Genomic DNA, 16,259 nt, shown 5'->3' with positions numbered 1-16,259 from the left:
AAAAGTACAGAGATAACGATATAGTTGATTTACTGATTATTTTTTCTCTCTGCATAATGCATATCTATCAACATGTGTCATATTGGACATGGGGTATTTAAAAGCCATGATATGTATAAATTGTTTTTTAATACATTAGATTGAAATATAAATATGGTGAAAGAAACTTCTTATAATTTGTTAAAATTATATATATCATATAATAACAAAAAAATAAAACAATAATTTTAGTTATAGAAAAAGAAAAAATATCTTTCTAACATGTGTCATGTTAGACATGTGGTATTTATAAGTCATGATATGTATAAATTGTTTTTTAATACATTAGATTGAAATATAAATATGGTGAAAGAAACTTATAATTTTTTAAAATTATATATCATATAATAATAATAAAAAATAAAAACAATAATTTTAATGATAGAAAAAAAAACAATAATTTTGAAATATTCAAATTTAACCAAAATTAAATTTGAATATAAAATTAGTGAAAAGACTTTTATATATATATATATATATATATATTCACAAGGTCTTCGTGGGAAAGCTGTGGCCAGAATTTTCTGCATCATTATATCTTCATACAAATATTTTGTGCATTATACAATCAAATGTACTTCGTCATACCATGCTTTTGCTATCAAACATACTGGTCAAGGTATTCTTCTATAGTGGTGTATTTCATATCGGGGTACAGCTCACTCACTTCCACACCTTCATCTCCAAATTTGAAGTTGGTTTGATCTCCCTTCACGAAAAAGGAGTATCGTAGTGACAGTAAAAGAGCCGCAGGGAACGGCGCTTCTGTCTCAAGTTACAACAACGCCCACCATGAATGACAAATTTAAACAAAAATAAAAATGGGAATAAAATTGAGTTGTAAGTTGGATATTCTAACCTGCAATTTGTTTGAGGAGTTGGTCTTCCTCTATGAAAATTTTGTCAAGAGTTTTGCCAATCTTTTTCTCCCACAAGGCTACAAGGTCGTTGAAGGATAGAGTATTGGGAGGAGGCCTGAAATGCAGGGTCTTGTTCACAGTTCTCTCATCATCCACAGCTTTGATTGTGAAAATTCCAACGTCCTCTTCACTCATATACACAGCTGCATGCGCACGTATAATTCAGAAACCAATTCTTAATTATGTAAGAAAATCTGAATATTATATTCTGAACATAAAATCACAAGTAGCAGCGTTAAATTTATATACAGACCTTTGGCATTTCCATTGCCAAGTATTTCAACTTTATCTCGCGGAGGAACTGGAAGTCCCCTTTGCCCGAGATTTGAAACGAAAAGGCCAGCAAAGCAGTTGCAGCAGATGTATGTATAAGGAATGCCTTGCCCTTCGATTGCCCGACGAAGTTCAGCTTTCAGTGCAAAGTACCAACTCTTTGCAGGCTCCACTGCATTCACTCTATCGACGTCGTTCACGAACTCGGCTGGCAAAAATCTCTGTGTTGTCAAAAGTACACTTAGTTGGACTCTTGGATTACAAAAATCTGTAATTATCTGGGAATGAATCTGTAATTATCACAATAAGCTGACTGTGTAGAGTAATATTCCGTGAATGAATCTGTAATGAGGGGTTAATATTTACAATCAATTTTTTTTTTATTTAAATACCATCCACCAATTTTTATTTTATTTTAAAAAGCAAAATTTTATATAGATTAATATAAAATGATAAAAAATATTTTTACAAAAATATTGCTAAACATTTTACAATTTACATATTTGAAACTAATAAAATTGTCCAAAATTTATAAATTTTAAAATAAACTTCTATCCTTAAAATTTTTTATAAAACTCCAATTTAAAGAAACTTCAAATAAACCAGGTTATATTAGTCCCTACCTTGATGGTTCCAACTTGTTTAATAGCGTTGATAATGTTATGCTGAAGTGAAAAGGAATCCATACAGTTATCAGTTAGTTGTGTTTGTGATCCACCTCCACCTATTGCGGAGATAACCACATCCACCTTTTTTATGGCTTTTACGAGACTGGAAATATCATCCAGCGATCCCTGCACCATCACATCAAAATTGAAATTTTGTTCATGTTTTAAAATAAAAATGATAAATAAATAACTATATTAAATATTTAAATAATGTAGACTAGTAACAAGAGTTACAATTAAAAAAATTGAATCTAAATCTATAAATAAATAACTATATTAAATATTTAAATAATGTAGACTAGTAACAAGAGTTACAATTAAAAAAATTGAATCTAAATCTTTTCAACTTATATTAACTCTGTATTTAAAATAAATCTATATTAACTCTTTATTTAAAATAAATCTATACCAATTCATTTTCTTCCTGTTAAATCAATATTTAAGATAAATCATACTCTTTCATCTTCAAATAAATAAATTAATACGCCCTCCAACCCATGTAAATTATAATTTGATTGGCATACAATATGGGTAGATTTACTTACATGAAGGATATTAGCACCTGAGGCCTCCAAGGATTCCAGCAACTGGGCTTTCTCAGAATTAGAAGCAGCAGGCGTGGAGTCTCTGACGAGAAGGAAAGTGGGATGGGCGAGAGCCAGGCTGGCTTCGGCGATATAACGACCAATGTAGCCTGTTGCTCCAATTATCAGAATCCTGCTGCTGCTGCTTCCCATGTTGGCGTTGAAATTCAACTGGATAATGAATCCCAAGACAATCCCGTATGAATTTATATTGAAGGGAATAGGACAATCTTAGATTGGAGAGCGGGTCAAAATGTAAATTTCTAAGATGTTCACCCCTAGTTGCTATGTAATATATTTATTATTTTAGTAGCAGTTGTGCGGTAATTGTAAAACTTTTTGGGCAGTGGGCAATGCATGTTCCTCCAAGCATTGGGCAGTGTGTCCTCCTATGGAAGGATGAGAGTTGTCAACATTGGCGGAAGCGTGGACGTTAAGCCGTGTTTCCACGATGTTAAATTTGTCATTGGTGACGTTATCGAAAATTTTAAAATTCATTTTCCCTTATCGTACCGTACATAGAGGCTTATTTTACGGTCTCATTTAAGTAATATTAGTTTATTACACGTGAAGAAAATATTAAATTTGTATTTAAAATGCATCTAAATTAGTTTAACCGTAAAATACTAGCAAAGATGGTCCGCGATGTTAAATTTGACAGGTCATTGGTGACGTTATCGAAAATTTTAAAATTCATCCTTCCGTTATTGTACTGTACTGAGCGGTTTGTTTTAGGCGGTTCCTATTTCATAGACTATAGAAAAGTAAATGCTCGCTGACAGGCTAGGCATTTATCTTTTGCCTTTTTTCTCCAGACTGTTATCTTGATTCGCATGTTGTGAGAGAGAGGACGAAAGGTAAATCCCTGGCATGTCAGTCAACGTTTACTTTTCTATAGTCTACAAAATAGGAGTTTCCCTTATTTTAGGGTCTTATTTAAGTAATATTATGAAAAAATTACTTAATGAGTGGAAAAAATTAGATGAAAGATTCATCCGGGAGAAGGAGAAACAGTTATATAAAGAAACTTTTCAAAGATATAAAGAGAAGAAAGGAGTATTGATAGAACACAGTACTGATCAAGTGGGAAGTCAGGTGTCCCAATGTTCAGAAGGGGAAGGACAAGGAAAAGGTGGAAGGAAAAAAGGGAGAAGAACTTTAAATGAATCAATCCAAGCAGTGGGTGAGACTTTAGTAAATTCAGGAAGGGTGATACCTCTGTCGGAGGTATTTCAACAAACTTCTAAAAAGTTTTAAATGATTGTTACAAGTTGGAACATCAGGGGATTAAATAGTAAAGGGAAACAGAGATATTTGAAAGATAGAGTTAAGAAAGATAGGCCAAGCATAATGATCATTCAGGAAACGAAAATGGAAAGCCAGCAGTTGGCATGTATTATTAAAAATTTAAAAATTGGATATGAGGTTATGGCGTTGGATGCAGTTGCTACAGCAGGAGGAGTGGCTATTTTGTGGAACCCGGAAGAGGTAATTTTTGAATACTGGTATAGTTTGCCTAGAATCCTTTCAGGGCTGTTTAGATTAGTGGGAATGGGGGATAGCATTCTTGTCACAGGAGTATATGGACCTCATAATCATAGGGAAAGGCATGATTTCTTAAAGAATATCTATACTATGAGAAGCTTAATTCCGAATATCCCGTGGATAATTGGAGGGGATTTCAATATGATTAGAGATCTACGGGAGAAGAGAGGAGGCATAAGGAGAGAGGACCAGAATATGGAGGAGTTCAATGACATGATTAGGGACCTGAGGTTAGTCGATATTACTACAAATAATGGCGTCCATACCTGGAACAATCGAAGAGGAGGACAGAATCAAATCGCTTCTAGATTGGATAGATTTTTGCTGTCAGAGGAAATTTTGAATCGAGATGTGTTTATTGAAGCTAAAATTTTGCCTAGCCTGGGTTCAGATCATTGGCCAATACGATTAGATATTGATATCAAGAAGGTTAAGGGGAAGAAGCCTTTCCGATTTGAATCGTTTTGGCTTAGAGACCCACAATTCATCAAGAAAGTGGAGGAGTGGTGGAATCAGAGCACTGTCAGGGGTAACGGAAAAATGCATACTTTACAATTGAAGCTAAAGGAAATTAAAGGGAGAATAAAAGAATGGAATAGGAAAGAATTCGGGAATATTATGGAAGCAAAGCAGAAATTAGAAAGAGAAATGGAGGACATCCAGCAAAAGATCATTCTGGAAGGAAGGGATGATGACTCAAGTAGGGAGGAAGGCAGAATAATAAGTCAGTTGGAAGAGCGAAGAAAGCAAGAGGAGATCTTGTGGCGACAAAAATCAAGGATAAAATGGTTAAGGGAAGGTGAGCGAAATACCAAATTTTTCCATCAAGCTATGATTCAACATAGGCAGAGGAATAGAATCTATTCAATTAAAAATGCTGAAGGAGACAGAGTAATAGAACAGGAAGAGATTGAAAAGATTCTAGTTGATTACTTTAAAGGAATTTTGACAGAAAATCAACGGGATAGAGGAGCAGCTATCAATAATATTTGCAGAGAGATACCAAGATTAGTAACTGCGGAGCAAAATATGGCATTAATGAGGGCAGTGACAATGGAAGAATTAGGAGAAGTTGTTATGAATATGAGTAAGAATAAGGCTCCCGGTCCAGATGGGTATACGGTGGAATTCTTCCAGGCTAGTTGGAATTTTATGGGTAAAGATATACTAGAGGCCGTAGAAGAATCCCGAATGAGACAGCGAATATGGCCTGGAATAAATTCGACTTTTCTGACTTTAATTCCAAAAAGTAATAATTCGGAGGAACCACAGGGTTTTAGACCCATAGCCCTGTGTAACGTAGTATATAAGATAATTTCTACTTTGATAGTGAAAAGACTGAAACCTCTCTTACCTAACTTAATTGCGCCTGAACAGACTGGGTTTGTGGAGGGACGGCAGATCCTGGATGGGATAGTAGTATCTCAGGAGGTGATACATTCCCTAAAAATGAAAAAACAGAAAGGGATGCTGATGAAGTTGGATTTATCCAAGGCCTATGACAGACTGAATTGGGACTATCTCAGAGCGGTTTTGGAAGCCTACGGTTTTGAGAGAAGGTGGATAGCATGGATTATTAGTATGATCTCTACTCCAAATTTTTCAATTTTGGTTAATGGTATTCCTACAGACCCGTTTAATGCCAGCAGGGGAATTAGGCAGGGGGACCCAATTTCTCCGTTTTTGTTTATCTTGGCTATGGAAGGATTAAGTAGGAAAATAAAAAAGGAAGTTAGTGAAAGGAGAATCAGGGGCATAAGGTTGTGGGGGAATAATTTGACTATCACACATCAACAGTTTGTTGATGATTTGATGTTATTTGGCGAAGCGTCGCTAAAGGAGGTGAGGAATTTCAAGAGGATCTTAGAAGTCTTCAAGAGCGCATCAGGTATGGAGATTAATAACGATAAATCTTGTACTTTCATATTTAATTCGCATGAATCTATCAAAACCCATTTAACCAGAGTTCTAGGTTTTAGGAAGGGGGAGTTACCTACGAAGTATTTGGGTATCCAATTGGATATAAACCCTAATCGGATTAAAAATTGGCAAAATCTGTTGGAACGAGTCAGGAAAAGATTAGACAGTTGGTCATTCAGATTGTTGAATTTAGCAAGTAGAATTGTTTTATTAAAATCGGTCTTATTATCTATCCCCATATATCACCTGTCTATTATGGCTGCTCCCAAAGGAGTTTTTGCCAAAATGAGAGAAATCTTTGGAAAATTTTTATGGGGCGGTCCCAAGCAGCAGAAGAAATGGACTCTGGTTTCATGGAAGAATGTAATTATGCGGAAAGAGGAAGGAGGTCTGGGAGTACGAGATCCTGAAATTGTAAATAAGACTTTAGGGGCGAAATTATGGTGGCGATGGGTCCAGGGAGGAAATGATGTATGGAAAAGAATTTGGTCCCACAAATATGGCATGCCCGATACTACTGAAGGACGCTTAAGAATAGAAGAAACCCCAAGAGGTTCACAGATTTGGGATTTTGCGAGCAGAAATAGGGCGCTAGTTAGGGACTATGCCTTCTGGGAAATCCGTGCAGGAAACACAGCAAGATTTTGGGAGGAAAGTTGGCAACAACGGGGTATTTTGGATAGGATACAAACTCTCCAAGAAGTTAAACAAACAGCGCAACGAGTGGGAATGAAATATGTAAGAGATTATTGGAAAAGAGCCGAATCAAACGATATATGGAGAGTTTGGAAAACACCGGATGAATGGGCTGACAACATAGGCCAGGCGGCTAGGCAATTGTATGACAGAGAAATAGAATCAAGGAAAATTAAGGTCCGAGAAGGTGAGGATATCCTTAGATGGGGTAAAGCGATGGTGGGTATGTTTACAGTCAAAGAAGCCTATTATTGGGTAACGAAGGAGGACAGAGAGGAGGAACCAATAGGATGGAAAAAGATTTGGGAAGGCAAATGGTGGCCTAAAGTTACATGCTTTGTATGGCTGGTATGCAGAGGAAGGATCCTAACTTGGGATAATATGCAGAAACGAGGAATGATTGGACCATCAAGATGTAGTCTATGCACTAAGGAATTCGAAACTCAGGAGCATCTGTTGAATAACTGTATATATACTAAGAGTATATGGGAGGAAATTAGAGTGCTCTTTGGTATGACGAAGAGGGATCCCGGTAGCATCAGGAATACTCTGTTTCAGTGGGGAAAAGGGAATTTCCAAAGCAAAGTTGTAAGAAGAATATGGAGTCTAGCGATTGGTTTTGTCGTTTGGGCGATTTGGAAAGAGCGAAATCGACGAATCTTTAGGGATAATAGTTGGCATGAGTCGAGACTTTGGGATGAAATCTGTCGATCGCTTAAAGAAACGGTTTTATCAGAAGTATGGGATGAAGAGGATTGGAGATTGAACGAGGAGGAACAGAGGATAGTCTCCAAATTAAACATGGAATTTCAGTTGATTTATCCTAATACGGAGCGGAAGATAAGAAATGAACTGCCGAGCCCCAATCATTATAGGATGCCTGGGGAGCGATGCATTAAATTAAACTTCGACGGGGCCTCAAAGGGTAACCCGGGACAAGCAGGTTCAGGGGGTCTTTTCAGAGATAGCAGTGGTAATACGAGGTGGATTTATGCTGAAGGCGGAGGGGAAATGACGAACAATGAAGCGGAATTATGGGCAGTTTACCACGGACTCCGGATAGCAGTTAGGAACGGTTATAGGAGTCTAGAAATCGAAGGCGACTCACAAATTACGATCGATATGTTGAAGAAATTAAGGGATGGGAAGAGCTGGGAACATGTGTCGAAGAGTTGGCGGACAGCAGGGATCCTACAGGATATTGGGCAGATGCTGAGTAGGATTGAGTATACAACCACAAACCATGTACTGAGAAATGGTAACCGTGCCGCCGATCTATTGGCTAATTGGGGTAGTGGAGGGCCGAACAGAAGCGTAGATTGCAGTTGGACATCATTACAAGATGAACCAAGGTGGGATGAGTTAAAAACTATATTAAATCAGGATTATGATGACGCGACCGCACAGGGAAGGAATAATTAGGAGCCTCCGGATTATAGCGAGGAGGGGGAAGGACAGAGTATTCAATGCGCGATCACAGCGTTTGCAGGTTCAAGATTATGGAATTAAAGTCATGAAGGTTGGCAGCAATCAACCCATGGGAAGTTCGACCATCCCAAGACGGAAATTGGGCAAGGTACCGAGGAGAAGCGGTGGTTACGTCAGCGAGTTGGTACTAGTTTCCTATCATGGAAGAGTATATGGAATGAGCATTTATGATAATGACAGGCTGCAGCGCAGTTTCAAGACGGCAAGGTGGCAGCATAACGATAATTCAAGGCTTGCATGTAATCGACCAAAACCAAAGACGAATCTAGAAACGCAGCAACGCAGAGCGAGGAAGTGTAGAGAGGAATTGCAGCAGCAGAAGGACGGTAAGATGGCGGAACACCAGGACAGGGGAGCAGGAAGGTGGACGAGGAGTAAGACACCAACTCCAGCGGAAAAAGGCAAGAGCACGGTTGAGGAAGCTATGCAGAGGGTCTATTTTACTATACAGGATGACTCGGACGAAGAGTTCGACATTCGTAATTACTTTGCAGACGAGGAGCTTCAACGAGGCGTCAAAGGAAAAGCGGGTATGGGGAAGGCCCACGAGATGGAATCGGGGGACCTTTCAAGGTTAAAGAAAGAAATTTCTGAGGTAACCACAAACCAATATTTTGAGTATATATTGTCGAGAAATGCAGGATCTGTCAGCATGCTAAAGGGAGAAGCCAAAATACAAGATTGTACCAACCATTTCCAATACCAGACCGACCATGGGATGTAATTAGTATGGATTTTGTTTTTGGATTACCTAGAACCCAAAGAGGGAATGATTCCATTTATGTTGTGATAGATAGATTTTCTAAAATGGCACGTTTCATTGAATGTAAAGAGACAAGTGATGCAACACATCTTGCCAATCTATTTTTTTCAGAAGTTGTAAGGTTACATGTATTAACTATAAGTATTGTGTCTGATAGAGACACAAAGTTTGTTGGGAATTGCTGGAGAACTCTTAGGATAAACTAGGTGCCAACCTTAGTTTTAGTTCACCATATCACCCTAAAATAGATGGACAGACCGAAGTGGTAAACAAAAGCTTGGGAAACATATTGATAAGTATAGCATATAACAATCCTAAGCATTGGGATTTAGCACTCGCTCAAGATGAGTTTGCTTATAGTGACACTCCAAACCGCAGTACTAGGATGAGGCCATTTCATATTATTTTTTGAATGAATCCAAGAGGCGCATATGAGCTCAAAAGTTTTGGAAAACAGGAGACAAGAAATGAAAATGTTGAAGAGTTTGCAGAGCAGATGCAAAGACTACAAGAAGATGTGAAAGCTAGATTGCAGCAAAGTAGCAGCAAATACAAAGAGAGAGTTGATATGATGAGGAAAGAAAAAGAATTCCAAGTGGGAGATCTAGTGATGGTATACTTGAGAAAATAAAAATTTCCTGTTGGGACTTGCAATAAACTAAAGATGAAAAAGATAGAGCCATGTAGAATTGTGAGGATGCTTTCAACTAATGCTTATGAAATTGAATTTCCAGAAGGGATTGGAATATCACCTACCTTCAATGTTGTAGATTTATATCCGTACAAGGAGACAGAGTCAAAACTATAAAAGGAACATGCAGGAGATAAAGTTCAAACTTTAAATTGGGAAGAACAAATGCCAAAGACAGTCAAGAAAGAGGTGGAAGCTATTTTGGAGAAAATAGTAACTAAAAGAACAAAAGGACATGTTTATTTTAAGTATTTAGTCAAATGGAATGGACAACCAATAAAGGATGTTAGTTGGTTGACAGCACCAAAGTTATAAAAGTATGGAGTAAATCCTAAAAGTCTGAAGGATTATTTCCTTCCTCGGGAGTCTAATGCAGGAGCATATGGACTTAGCTAGCAAAATGATTGTATGTTCACATGTTGTGGCTAACAAGAAATGAATTTCATTGACCTGAGTGGTCAAAATCAATTATAAGTAGAGAGGGTTGGAACTCTTGAATTAATCTTTATCTCAATTATTGTAATAATTAGATTATTGTATTATTTTTAGAATAGGAGATAATTTGTTAGTATAGGTGTGTCACTAAGCTTGCAAATAGGGATTTGATTGTTAGACTATTAAAAATAGGGATCGAGTTGTAAATGAAGTTAGGATAGGATTTGATTCATAAAAGAAGAAAGAATGTAATGATAGAGATTAGATAATCGATAACATGGTGAGTAAGCGAGAGTTTTTGAGTGAGAGATAGGGTTTGAGATTGAACAGAAGTCAAACAGACTATTGTAATCGAGCCAAGAGGGCCAAGACTCTCTAATTTTGATTTTGTTGAATAATTGATTGAAGTGTGGTGTGGAAGCATTGTTCTGGTGTATAAATTCTCTTATGACTGTGTAATGGAATTCTAGACCCTAATTGGGTATTTTCCTCTGTTTAAACATTTTATTTATAATTCACAGTCAATTAGTATTAAGAGTTAATATTGAGCTTAAGCGCTAAACCTTTCCTTACGCATCTTCCTTAAAGTATGAATTAAGCACGTGGGTTGTATTTGATAAACGGGAAGTGGCATCTCATGCGCCCAAAAGATCGTAAATGGTATTTGGAAAATTCACGCAATCAACCTTAGCGGTCGACACGTAGCACAAGAAAACCAATTTTCTTGCGCACTCTCGTCCTTATATCATTCGTGCAAGAATCCACGTGAGATTACGTGACATCTACGGTGGATATCATTCAAGTAAGTTGGTGAGAGAACGATGCGATATCTATTGGATCTCGTGAAGTGAGATCAATGGCGCATATTGAAGCTCTTAACAAAAGGGAAAGTGAGAGAAGGGCTGATAGTGATTGGTCAGATAAGCGGGACCCTCAGGGGGAAATTCCACATATAAGATCCATCAACGCGCATCTCATTGGTTACAATGTTAGCCAGTAGTCTAATTCCAAACTACCACCCCATTTTCACCAACCTCATACATCATATTTCCAACTACGTTTTTCCAAAATGTCGAAAATAGTGAAAATAGTTTTTGGAATTTACTTATATCACTGGTTGAGATTAGATAATATAAGTGAAAGAAGGTCTACTTTATTCAATGAAAATTATCATATTTCAAACTGTTACATAGTCGAATTTCATTATATATGGTTAGAAAATAGCAGGATTTCATTATATATCATTATAAAATGTTATACAATAGAATGTTATATTTTTCCTTCTCTTTGTAGCAAGATAAAAATCTTATTTTTTGAATTTTTTTATGGGAATATTTTTCTACATAAGTTTTCTCAAAATTAGGTCCAAAAATTATATAAATTTTCATAATTGTAGATATTTGTGGTTGAAGGTAAATTTTGGTAAAATAGAGGATTTTTAGGATTATGAATTGGTTTATACATACTACTAAAAATAATAAATGTAATTTAAACAATGGAAAATAAAAATTTAGTTGGATTTGAAAAATAATAGTTAAAATAGTTTAGAATATAAAATGCTTTAAATTTTCATTTGATTTGTAACAGCTTAGACATTTTTTTGCTGACAACTTTTGGCGGAAAAATTAAAATAATTGCTAAAATTCAAGATATTAATGTTTGAGATTACATAATAGTGATCAAATAAATATTTTTAAGGGTGATGAATTAATTTATGCATGCAAAAATGTAATTAAAGAAAGATAAAATTACATTTTTACCATCAAATGGATAGCTAGATTTCACCATTGATAGTAAGAAAAAAAATAAAAAATAAAAATGTGTAGGAATTTTTGTTTTCTTTGTAATATTTTAACATTATTGTTCTTAACTTTTATTGGAGTATTTTTTCACTATTTTTTTTCATTAAAGTGCAATGGTTGTTTTTAATGGTGCTAAATCCATTTACGCATTCATAAATGTAGTTTATAAATTGACAATTACAATGTCACACATAGTTAGATCATCATATTTTAAAGGTATAAAATATAAAATGTTTATACTTGTCTTTTTCTTTCTAGTAGTCCATATATTATACTTTTCAAACATTTTTGATTACATTTTTAAAATTGGTTTTAACAAAAATTAAGCTAGAAGAATTTTTGCAAGTAGAATTAGAATTATTCAAGAAATTAAATCCATTTATAGATTCAACAATTAAATTTAGAAAATTAAAAATTACATTTTTATCAATAAAATCATAAATCATAGCAAAATGTTTAATGGCTAGAAAACATAAAAAAAAAAAGTGAAAATGGACATTCTTACTTTAAAAAATAAAATATTAATTTTTTTTCTTAAAAAGGTGTAAAAAATGTGATATTAATAACATAAGTAGAATCAAATGACTTAAAAATATTAATCCAAAATTAAAAAAATATTAATTAAAAACAAAGAATACCATAAAAATTTTAATGCAATCCATGCAACTAAATGAATGATATGAAAAATTTACTCATGGGAACATAGGCTATTCCCACCCCACAAAAATCTCCATACCATTAATATTATATTCTATGCCATATGTATCACAAAGATATCCTACTCTACCAAAATCTTAATGGGGATGTCCACATAAAAAGCAGAGTGGGGATCTTTCATATTTAAATGGCGTTTAAGATGTGTCTATGTCCACACAGGGTCTAGATGGTTTGCATGACCGAATTAATGATAATAAGATTGAAAATTTTAATAATATTAATAATCAAAATGAAAACGAAATTACATATATACCTTAAAAGTTTGAGCTCAATGATTTCTTTAATAATGTAAATATTACTATGTTAATTCTTGTGTGACTTTTTGTAAAGGCATGGTAAATAACATTATTTTCAAAATCAATATATTAATGAAATATGCAGAAAGCCTCAATTTTCAAATTGGATATCAAAGTTACATTACATATCGAAGTTAAGATCATCTTCGAACAAAGTACAACATTCATAAGGGAAAACTAACATTCATAAACTGAGGAAAACTATCATTCATAAAGTTTCAGGACTCTAAGTCTTAGCCACTAGGAGCAGCAGTTGATCGTGACTTTCTTTCACGTGAAAGTAGCTGCGCAAACCTGCTAAATCAATACAATATTAACGGTGAAACCAATTCACATGAACCATTTTCTGTCATAAAACTTGATTTAGCAATTTTCATTGAAATTGACGTATTCAATAAGAACTAAAATGACCTGATCAATGCATCATGGTTGGTCTTCCAGTCTTGCTCTGGCGTTGGCTCATAGTAGCCCGTCTCGATATTGACACTTGAAACAGGCTTGGCCAAGAGATCGCTACCTATCGTTTTCAAGGCTTTTAGATTCTCCTCCGTCGACAGATCCAAGGAGCTAGTGTGATCTCCCAGCTGCGGTTCCTGATCACAATGAGGCATTGTGTTAGATATCTCGAATATAGATTTGTTCAACTTCACAAAATCTATGGGTGAATTATATATGGAGGGTGCAAGAAAAGTACCTGGATTCTGAGATACATATGCATGTTAATGGTTTTGAACCAGAAGAATTCGTGAATGTCCGACATATACGAACTTGATTGCAATAAAATATCAATTAAAGGTGATCTACCGTCCTTAGTTAACCATCCAAATAAGCCCCATTTTGCAGCGTCGGTGGCCTTGTAACGAGCTACTTTTTGTCCTGTTCCAAGAGAAAGAACCAGAAGCTTGCTAGACTCGTTCTCGATCAAATTTAAATCAATACTTTGTTTCGACAATGGTGGATTCGAATTGCGAGCGGAAATTTCTTTCAACAAATGGTTTACTGCAAGTAATGTCTGCAAGAATATGTTACAGGCCAACAAATTAATTGCGCAACCCATTAGGCAAAACTGTTACGCAGTGACTTTGAAAACTGAAGTACAATTTCTTTCGACACATGGTTTACTGCAAGTAATGTTTGCAAGATTATTTTAGAGGGCAACAAATTAATTTCACGGCCCCTTACCAAAACTGTTACGCTGTGACTTTGAAAACTGAAATTTAAACCATATTGAGATGGCAATGGAAAAATATATCACCACGACTTACCGGATCGTTAGCTGCAACTCCCCCGTCTATTAGATTGAAGTTTCTGGGATTTCCCCGGGAATCTTGTGTTTTGAAGGAATGAGGAGGAAGATATGTTGGAGCTGCTGAGGTCCCAATAGGCATGATACCATTGAAGAATTTGCCGCAACATAAAACCTATAAAGAAAACAGATGAGTACTCCAGGTGCAGACCGAATTTGAAGGGCGAGGTCATGATATTCTATCCTCTGCAACTTCATTGACAAAAGAACACTGAACACGGAATCAATATGCAAAAGAGCGGGCGTGGTTGCTGAAATATGGATGAGCGCTGAATTTTGGGCGGTTGAATTCAAATTTGAATTCGAATTCAAATGGGCTCGTTATTTGAATAAAATTAATGGCGTGATTACTTGCATTGATTACGCTGAACGGTGGAGCCTCCCGGAGTTGGAGTGACGGAGCGGCCAGAAAATGCATGTACATAGGTCATGGTATCATGCATGGATATGGGTCCAAAACATGCATCCGCCCATCCAAAACTGTCGTTACGGTGCTGCCGCTGTCAGAGGGTGTACCCTCCATAGCATTAACTTTGCTATGGAGGTGGAAATAGGAACTGCCGCTTATTTTAGGCTTTTATTTAAGTAATATTAATTTATAAAAAAAATTTACTTGTGAAGGAATTGGATTCTTGTTAAATTTGTATTTAAAATATATCTAAATTAGTATAATTTTATTATTTGTTTAAAACAATTAGATCTCTTTTAACTCATATTAAATTTATATTTAAAATACATATAAATTAGTTGAATTGTAAATATTTGCAATTTTACCATTTATTCATTATGGTTGACGTATTTAAATTGCAAATTTACTTTATATACACAATATTAATAATATTGCAAATTTCCATAGTCTGATTAAGTATTGAGTATGCATGAAAGGCTCTGCCATGTCTGTATGCATGAAAGGCTCTGTCATGTCTGTGAGAATACGAACATCGAGGATCAAAATCACTTCCTCTTAGAGTGCCCTGGGTACAATCACATTAGCTCTCATTTTCAAAATCTCCATTGCAATACTCACCTTCATAGCCTTTTACGATGTCAAAATTACAGCGAGCTCCAAAGGCTTCTCTCCAAGCTTTTTGAGCATAGGAATGAAATGTTAAATCAACTTAAATAATTCGTTTCTCTAGGTCAGATAGACCAAAGTTTTAGGCTTCTCTCCAAGCTTTTTGAGCATAGGAATAAAATGTTAAATCAAACTAAATAATTCGTTTCTCTAGGTCCGATAGACCAAAGTTTTGTCTCACTGGACGTTAACCATCATCATCATAAAAGTGTGGAATCAATCATTTTTAACTATTCGTTACAAGGATTGGAAAGGTAAAGAAAAAGAAAATTTAAATTTTACACACACAATCAAAGACTTTGAAAATAAATATGAATACAATCTTTCTCTGTGAAAAATGGGTATTTCAAGGTGTATTTCAAGAACCAATAGATTAAAAGTTATGTAATCTAAGTACTGTAAAATAATAATTTAGCTAACTATTACATTTTTTAATAATTTCTATATTTCTCAAAATGAAATTTATTATTTATTATTTGATAAATTATTTTTTATATGATGTAATTTGTTATTTTAGTTTGACTAAAATAATTTAATTTTTAGTAAAATTAAATTTGGAATACCAATGTTTTATGCAAATACTCCATATCAACAAATTATTAATTTTGAATATTTGATGATGATGATGAAGGTTAACGTCCGCTCAGTCCAAACATTGGTCTATCGAACCTAAAGAAAAAAATTATCTTCAAATATCAAATGGAAATTAATGTAATTTGTTATTTTAGTTTGACTAAAATAATTTAATTTTTAGTAAAATTAAATTTTGAATACCAATGTTTTATGCAAATACTCCATATCAACAAATTATTAGCTATCATATTTATAAATATTTAAAATATCTTCAAATATCAAATGGAAATTAATGTAATTTGTTATTTTAGTTTGACTAAAATAATTTAATTTTTAGTAAAATTAAATTTCGAATACCAATGTTTTATGTAAATACTCTATATCAAAAAATTATTAGCTATCATATTTCTGAATATTTAAAATAACTTCAAATATCAAATGGAAATTAATGTAATTTGTTGTTTTAGT

General features: G+C 34.7%; 2 protein-coding genes across 2 annotated transcripts; both read right to left on the bottom strand.

The window, feature by feature from the left end:
- Nucleotides 1-640: 640 nt before the first annotated feature.
- LOC149246280 (phenylcoumaran benzylic ether reductase IRL1-like) lies at nucleotides 641-2,637 on the bottom strand. The gene is made up of 5 exons (XM_089455655.1): nucleotides 2,446-2,637; nucleotides 1,856-2,026; nucleotides 1,213-1,453; nucleotides 899-1,102; nucleotides 641-804 (listed from the first exon to the last, which is right to left on the bottom strand). The coding sequence occupies exons 1-5, from the start codon at nucleotides 2,635-2,637 to the stop codon at nucleotides 641-643; spliced, it is 972 nt and encodes a 323-aa protein (XP_089311781.1).
- A 10,333-nt stretch (nucleotides 2,638-12,970) lies between these two features.
- LOC149246279 (patatin-like protein 5) lies at nucleotides 12,971-14,666 on the bottom strand. Its single transcript, XM_089440348.1, has 5 exons — nucleotides 14,634-14,666; nucleotides 14,103-14,258; nucleotides 13,532-13,849; nucleotides 13,249-13,430; nucleotides 12,971-13,131 (listed from the first exon to the last, which is right to left on the bottom strand). The coding sequence occupies exons 1-5, from the start codon at nucleotides 14,664-14,666 to the stop codon at nucleotides 13,071-13,073; spliced, it is 750 nt and encodes a 249-aa protein (XP_089296474.1). The 3' UTR covers nucleotides 12,971-13,070.
- Nucleotides 14,667-16,259: the final 1,593 nt, after the last annotated feature.

This window comes from Pinus tabuliformis, chromosome 7 (assembly GCF_031772625.1).
Source record: "Pinus tabuliformis cultivar Carrire ecotype Pingquan chromosome 7, CPIR1, whole genome shotgun sequence".
In the NCBI taxonomy this organism is placed as follows: Eukaryota; Viridiplantae; Streptophyta; class Pinopsida; order Pinales; family Pinaceae; genus Pinus; species Pinus tabuliformis.
This window is presented reverse-complemented; position numbering and strand designations above follow the sequence as displayed.

Bases quoted from the DNA above. Each gene is read 5' to 3' on its own strand.
- LOC149246279 (XM_089440348.1), bottom strand. From the start codon at position 14,666: ATGGAGGGTACACCCTCTGACAGCGGCAGCACC. The intron at 13,850-14,102 runs GTAAGTCGTGGT...ATATTCTTGCAG, and splicing joins GAGTTGCAGCTAACGATCCG to ACATTACTTGCAGTAAACCA. The intron at 13,132-13,248 runs GTCATTTTAGTT...TTGATTTAGCAG, and splicing joins AACCATGATGCATTGATCAG to GTTTGCGCAGCTACTTTCAC.
- LOC149246280 (XM_089455655.1), bottom strand. From the start codon at position 2,637: ATGGGAAGCAGCAGCAGCAGGATTCTGATAATTGGAGCAACAGGCTAC. The intron at 2,027-2,445 runs GTAAGTAAATCT...GTGATGGTGCAG, and splicing joins CAGGTGCTAATATCCTTCAT to GGATCGCTGGATGATATTTC. The intron at 805-898 runs GTTAGAATATCC...AACTTGAGACAG, and splicing joins ACTCCTCAAACAAATTGCAG to AAGCGCCGTTCCCTGCGGCT.